We start from the raw sequence: 7,476 nt of genomic DNA, 5'->3' as shown, positions 1-7,476 counted from the left end.
GGGGGCCGCAAGCGAGGAGGTGCTCACCAAGGGCCGGGCCAGAGTCTCCTGACAAAACAGCTAGCACCGAAAAGCTGGTTCTGCTTCCTCCTCACCAAGTAAACACGATACTTTTTTCTTTTTTTTTAAGGAAAAAAAAGTTTTAAAAATATATGGCACTAGAGTGTAAAATCATACGACTGCGTCCAGTTAAAATTCCCTGCAGCTTCCAGCATGTGGTGGCCGCGGCCCTCAGATGTAGAGCTGGTGGGAGGCCAAGGTGTCCATGAAAGGACGCACGAGGTTGTCCGTGGAGAAGTAGAAGATGAGCCCGAACGTGATGGAGATGGGCAGGGCGGGCAGCGCCTTCTTGAACACAGCCAGCAGCAGGAGGGTCAGACACAAACCCTGCAGGACGGGGGTGGGAGGGAGGAGCACGGTGACCCCTGGCAGTGGCTGAGGGAGCAGTGAGCTTGTTTGGGGACCAGCTGATCAACAGTGCTGGACACGCTCTTATCTTCCCTGGTCCCTCAACAGCTCTGAAAGGTGCCAAGGGCAGGTCTTCTCACCCAGGAAACCCTGCCTGCTAATATCAGGGCCTCAATCCCGGGCAGCACTGCTCTGCCAGATCACGCTGCCTCCTAAGCTGGCTCAGTGGTCCCACGGGGACCTCAGGGAATGTCTGTTTATACGGGAGCTCGATGGGCTCAACTGAAATGTCAGCGGGGTGGGTTCTCAGTGGCTGACACCACGGAAAGCAAAGGTGCCAGGTGACCTGCCCCTGGGAGGCAGGCACAAGGCTGCCCATCCTGCCCTGACCTGACTGATAGGGGCAGTGGTCCAGGGTGGGGACCAGGAACCAGTGCTGCCCTATCCATAGGGATGACAGGACTCAGGATGGACAGTTTGGGGTCTACTATCCCATCCCAGACAGACACATGTGTCTGAAACAAAGTCTTCAAAACACTGGTGCGTTAACCCTGTGCCCTGCCAGATGACAAGAGGGATTTTTTTTTTTTGAGATGGAGCCTCAAGCTGTCCCCCTGGGTAGAATACTGTGGCATCACAGCTCACAGCAGCCTCCCAGCCCTGGGCTCAAACAAGTCTCTTGCCTTTGCCTCCCAAGTAGCTGGGACCACAGGCGCCTGCCATAACACCTGGCCATTTTTTGGTTGCAGCCATCATTGTTGTTTGGCGGGCCCGGGCTAGATTCGAACCCACCACCTTAGGTGTATGTGGCTGGTGTCTTAGCCACTTGAGCCACAGGCGCTGCGTCGACACTAGGGTTTTCATCAAGGTGGGAGACACGGAGTACGTGCAGCTCAGCGACACCTTGTCCTCTAACAGAGAAAACGCTTGAGACGAAATCATCATGAGGGGGCTTCCTCATTCCGTGCATCTGGTCACCTTCCATGAGTATAGGACCTCTAAATTCCACTGCTGGGGTTCCCAACACCTCACCAACCCCTGGATTCAGAACCCTGTGGTGAATGGATGGCACATAGGACAGGAATACACACAGCTCCAGGGCTAGAGACCAAGTTCTGATCACAGCTCTTCGAATCACAGCTTGGCTCTCACTAGCTCTACACCCATGGGCAAGGCCCAGATTCCTCTGCCCTAAATCTGAGGGGACCACGCCCCCCCCCCCCCAGGTATCCTGAGAGTAGCTCACAGAGCTGGCAGCCAGGCCCGAGGCACAGAGGCCTGTGTGCTCAGTGAGGTCAGAGCCAGGGCCCCTGGTCACCCTCCTCTGTGCTGTCCTTACAGGCTGCCAGCTACCCATATGGCACCACACCTCCTGCGAGCTCCAGTCAGGCCTCAGGCCTCCCGTGCTGCTCAAGACCCTCAGAGGGAAGCACAAATGCAAACTCCCCAGGGATCCGGGCCCCCCATGTAGACCCCGAGGGACCGCCGTGGGAGCAGGCAGGGAGCACCCCAGCCACTCACGATGAGGATGGCCACAAAGCAGGCCAGTGTGGTGTTCCAGTCCCCGCTGCCCGTAGCTGCGGCCTTGCCCACCAGCACGCTGTAGAAGATGAAGTCCCCGAGGCCGAGCTTCACGCCCCCTGCGTGGGGGAGAGAAAGTGGACCCTGAGACGCTTGCTGTAGAGGGCAGGAAGAGGAGGACACCACCAGCCCAGAAAGCCCAGCTGCTCACTAGCCCGAGGGTGGACAGGCAGTGACGCTGCTCAGTCCAGCCCACCAGGACAGACACATGGACAGAGGACAGGAAGGATAGGCTGTCTCTGAAAAGCAGCCACCAGCAGGAAACGGAGAACATGCAGGCTGGGTGCCCTACGACCTGGGCGGGGAAAGCTGGCTGCTCTGATACTCAGGCACAAGCGATGCTGGGCACTCAGCTGAGCAAAGAAAGGACAAACACACACCCTGCCGGGGGCTGAGGGGCTGCCGTGCAGCTTAGGGCCAAGTCTGAGTGATGGGTATCTTTTAGGAAATTTAATTTCACTACTTTGAGGAACACATATAAACATCAAATAGAGGTGCTTTGGTAAGATGATTGGTGAACAGCACACCGACTGCAGACAAGTAAGCTAGAGCTTCTAAAATGCTTTCAAGTGTGTTTTTAGCACAAGGCCCCTGATGCCTGTTTATAGGATAACTATGGTTACTGGATAAAAGCAAACCAAGGAGTCCCTCAGGCCCTAAGTCGTACTCTGCCCTGTGCTGGGCCCAGCTGCCCACTCTTCCCCCACCAGGCCCCTTTCCATCAACACCGTCTTTCCTCTGACCCCAACTTTCCGCCTGCAGCAGGCGCCTTCCTTGGTGCCTAATGAACACTCTTCAGTCCTGCCCGAAGATGGCTTTCCCACCTGGTCCCTTTCGCTGCCACCCTGCTCCCACTGTACTGCTCTCGCCCTCTGCCCTCTCTGACTGCTCTTCCTATTTAATCAGGACTCTCAAAGAAACCCTGAGATCACCTCCTTGTCACTTCAGAATCCTAGAGGCACCCAGTCCCTGTCCCCTAACCAAAACCACCACACGGTCCCCAGGGGCTGTTGCAGCCCTCTTGCCACCATCTTTTGGACACCTGTACCCCTCTGGCTATTCCCCAGGGTCCTCCACCTACACCCTTTCCTTCCTCTGCAAGTGCCTTGGACCCCTGGCTTCTCACTGCACCCTCCCTGGCTACCACACTTCTTGGGGCCAACAGTTTTGACAACATTTATGGGCTCCTCCCCACATGGGTCTACTGGACATTTACCTAGATGTCCTGCAGCTCCTCCTGAGTGTCTGGGACCCACCCCAGGCCCAGTCCTGCCAGCCTGGCCGAGACTGCATCCCCACCTCCTCTCCCAGGCCACTGCTTGTCACCTTGCTTCTCTCCCCTGGCCTTCAGTAGTGACCCCTCCTGGCATCCCAGCAGAATACACTGGGAATAAAACTTGCTTCCCTGATTTCCTATTTACAAACGACTAATGGTTCCTCACCACCACAGGCTAAAACACAGGCTCTTCCATGAGTGCAACTACCCTGCGGTCTAATGGCCTTGAACCTCCTCCACTGCGTGACCACCTTCATCCCTCAGCTGGGGCTCCCTGAAGCCTTCAGCTCTAAGTTGAGCCTTTGCAAAGCAAAGGCTGAACTTGACTTGCCTTTGTTTCCTGGTGGACTAAATCCTTGGAATTGCCTAAGTAACAGGAGGTTAAACTCGCACCTGAGTTTATACTAAAAGATGAGATGACTCAGGGTGGGGGCTGCACCAGAAAGACCAACCACATGATTAGGGGGTGGACGCTTCAGGCCAGCAGACCTCTGGGGGGCAGGGAGATGAAGTTCAACCAGGTAGCAAACACTAAGCCATCATGCCAAAGGACACTGGATGCTGAAGGTGGACCAAACGCTGAACACATCATGTGTCAGGAGGGTGACGTGCCCTGTTCCACCAGGAGAACACACAGGAAGGACATGGTGGGGAACTTTCCAGACCTTGCCCTGTGTCTCTTCATTTGGGTCATGAGTTGCATTCCCTATAATAAAACTGTAATTGGAGTACTGTGCTCCCCCTTTCTAGCAAATGACTGAACCTACAGGGAGCCCCAAATTTATAGCCAGTTGGTCAAAGAGTGAGTGGCCCATAGACCCTTAGAACTCGTGGCTGGTGTCTGCAGGGAGGCCAGTCTCGGGGCCTTGAGTCTGTAAGGTCTGCACTGGCTGTTGGGAGTCAACAGCAGCCCTGTTAGCACTGGAACAAATGCCTTCCTCGGCCTGTCTGCAGGGTGACGGCCTATTCACCCCTCAAGACCCACCTTGGGTCCATCTTTCCTAACCTGTACCCTCCTGCGTCTCTGGAGCACTTTATACCACCTGGCTGCTCCCACAGGGCCCTTATTGAGGCCAGAGGCTGTTATATACCATGCACCTCTGGCACGCAGTAAGCGTCTGTGATTGTGTACTGACTGAACGGCTGCTTTAATTATTTAGGAAATAATCTCAGAATGTCTCCAGGGTTGTCCCAGCTCCTCCAGTCTGCTGGTCTGGAAAGCAGCCCCCATGCTCCCCTCTTCTGGTGCCTGCTGTGACTCAACCTCTGATGCTCAGCACAGAAGTCACCTCCACAGGTCACTTTCTCTGCACCCTGGAAGCCCTGTCCCATGCTCTCCCAGAGACCCCTTTCCTCTTCTTCCTCTAGCTTTTTTAGGGTGATTAGCACCCATTAGATTGTGAGCCCCACCAGGGCTGGGCCTCAACCCACACCACGTAGGTACACGCTAGCTTTCAATATGTGTCTCCTAAGTACGCAGGGTAGCCTGGATGTGAAGCCTCCAGAGTCGGGCAACAAGACTCCAGCTCTGCCGGCTTCTCCTTGACTTTCACGAAGACACCTCTGATGGGAAAAGGGGCCTCTCCCCTCACGTCTCCTCCACCCTCTGCCCCTACCCCTGGGCACAGCAGACCACGCGAACACGGACACCTTACTTTCCTCCTCTTCCTCCAGCTCCTCCCCTGGGTAGCCAGGCACAGGGGGCTCAAAGACTTCGGGATATGAGGGCTCCCCAAAACTGTCATAGGAGTCTTCTTCTGGGTGTCCAGGAAGAGAAGATGACCATCAGTGTCATGAGCAGAGGACAAGGGAGAGACAAAACCAGTCAGAGGGCTGCCTGGTCTCTGGGGAGGAAAGATGCAGGAAGGGACCCCCTGAGCACTGGGCCCGACCTCAGGCTTCCCTACCCTTATCCCCCCAAGCCACACCCAGCGGCAATAAGGCATAGCACTGGAGGGGCGGCAGATCCACAGTCCCACCCTCACACACTCTCCAAGATGCCCAAGGCCAGGAGGGCTGCTTTATGGATGACACTCCCCCCTTCCCCTCTTGCCCTAGACAGCCAGGCTGAGATGCTGGCAGCCCCCCAGTACTCACCCATCTCAGGGTCATAGGGGAGCTGCAGGGCTCCCTGAGAGGAGGGGTCCAGCTTGGCCATGCCCACTGTCCATACCATGGCAGCTGGGTAAAGAGAAAAGGGTCACGACTCAGATGGTGCTGACAGCGGCTGCCTGCAGGACCCGAGAGGAGGTGGTTAGCCTGTGTCCCCAGAGAGCCTGCCTGGGACCCTCCATCCTGCCATCCTGCCGGGGGTCTGTCCACAGTCCATGGTTAGGAGGCTGCGGGCAGGGGGAGAGGTCCAGGTCTGGGCACACAGTGCCTGCACAGTGCTCCAGCCAGTCTTTTTCTGCCCCTCTCACAAATAACAAAGCAAGGATAATAATATCAGTGGACAGTTTGGTGAACTAATTGTTTTTAAAATTGTTGTAGAAAGTATCACATAAAATGTATCAGCTTAACCATGTTTAAGCATACAGTAGTTGTTGTGAAACAGATCTGAACTTTTCAAGTGCAAAACTGAAACTCTATAACCAGTGAACAGCAACTTCCCAGCTGCTGGTAACCACCAGTCACTGTTCATGACCCTAAGAGTCTCACAGGGAGAATCACACAGTATTTTATCTTCACTTAGCATAATGTCCTCAAGGTTCACCCACGTCATATACAGCATGTGTCAGAATCTCCTTTCTTTTAAGGCCGAATAAATCCCATTGTATGTATACCCACATTTTATCCATTCAGCCATTCTGAGATGCTTGGTGGCTATTGCGAATCGTGCTGTGACGCACACAGGTGTGCAAATACTGCTGAAGTCTCTGCTCTCAATTCTCTCTGGTATATATACCCAGGAGAGGGACTGTTGGATCACATGGTACTAAGTGAATTATGCCTGGTATGTCACTACTCTACCTCCGAGTCTCCTTCTGAACGGCCAGCCGGGAGTCAGATTCAATATGCCCCCTTCAACCTGCTCCACCTTCGTCTGTAACTCCATCCTTGACTGTCATCAGCTTTGATTGCCTCACAATCCATATCCCAACCATCAACAAATTGTGCCAATTCTGCTTCCAGGATGTCTCCAGAATCTGCCTATAATCTCACACTAGCTATTGCTGTCCCAGCCTCTCTCCCCTGGACTGTTATTCAGCCTCCAACCCCGGCTCCTGCTCTTGACCCCATACATTTGGTTGTCCATTCAGCAACCTGTGTGACCCTGGTAAGATGTCCAGTCAGGCTGGCCCACAATCTTCCACTGGCTTCACACCTCACTCAGAAGCCAAAGTCCTCTGCCACAGCCTGCAGGGCCTAACACGATCTGGACCCGCCCTCTCTCTGCCCTAACCACACTGGCCTCTGGGGACTCCACAGGCATGCCAGGCCCACCCCCTCTCAGAGCCCATGCACTGCTGCTGTTTCTTGTGTCTGCAATGCCACCTACATAGTTTTAGGTGGTGCTCTCTTGCCTAAGCCAGGCCAGTCTCTGTTCAAATATCACCTCATGATGGAGGGCACCCCTGACGACCTTTCACAAACCAGCACACCCCACTGTACCAAAGTCCTTGCCCCTGAACTCTGCTTTATTTTTCTACAGAGCACTCAGTAGCTCCCAACACTCATTTGTCTATTTCAATGCTACCTCCCCTTCCAAAAGTGGAAGCTCCATCACAGACATGCTCACATGCTCACAGGTGAACCCCCAGAGTCTCAGGCACTCACAGCATGGCCTGTTTTTCCACACATGGTCTCTGCTCTTCCCAGGAAGGCACCTGGAGTGGCTTGCACACTGCGGGGCCAGGCTGGTGGTGAGTCTCTACAAGCTGATTCTTCTTCCACATAGAGATTACCTAGCATGCTACTGCTGTTTCATAAACTGTCTCCCAGGATACCCTGCAGACTACAGCAGGCCCAGAAATTTGGGTTTTCTACTTAAGCCCTGCCATCCGCAGGTGGGAGGGCATCAGAACCACAGGGCTGGGGGCTCTGGGAGGCCCGGGACCATATGGTCTTGTTTCCTGCAAGACCCTCAATGCCTAGCACAGTGCCTGCCACAGGGTGGGGAAATGATGCATATGTGTTGAGTTCAGATAAATCCAAATCCCTGTACACTGACTTGAGGCCAAGGCAATCCCATGTGCCTTCTCCTCAGACAC

The 7,476-nt window shown here is 54.5% G+C and overlaps 1 protein-coding gene across 5 annotated transcripts in view; it reads right to left on the bottom strand.

Moving 5' to 3' along the window:
- Positions 1–6: 6 nt before the first annotated feature.
- Positions 7–7,476, bottom strand: part of PSEN2 (presenilin 2) — a 24,569-nt gene continuing 17,099 nt past the window's right edge. For 2 of the 5 annotated variants that reach the window (XM_012810758.2, XM_023518561.1), the window contains exons 9-12: positions 5,363–5,446; positions 4,921–5,022; positions 1,930–2,048; positions 88–387 (exon numbers count right to left, since the gene is read on the bottom strand). In XM_012810758.2, the coding sequence (XP_012666212.1) occupies positions 232–387; positions 1,930–2,048; positions 4,921–5,022; positions 5,363–5,446 (461 nt within the window). In that variant the 3' untranslated portion in view covers positions 88–231. Of the gene's footprint in view, positions 388–1,929; positions 2,049–4,920; positions 5,023–5,362; positions 5,497–7,476 lie in introns of all 5 variants that reach the window. The other 3 variants (XR_002775521.1, XR_002775522.1, XM_023518562.1) reach the window with 3 other exon arrangements.

The sequence above is a fragment of the Otolemur garnettii genome, unplaced genomic scaffold (assembly GCF_000181295.1).
Source record: "Otolemur garnettii isolate 467f Iridium unplaced genomic scaffold, OtoGar3 scaffold00141, whole genome shotgun sequence".
Classification (NCBI taxonomy): Eukaryota; Metazoa; Chordata; class Mammalia; order Primates; family Galagidae; genus Otolemur; species Otolemur garnettii.
Note: the sequence above shows the minus strand (reverse complement) of the source record. Positions and strands in the feature narration are given on the sequence as shown.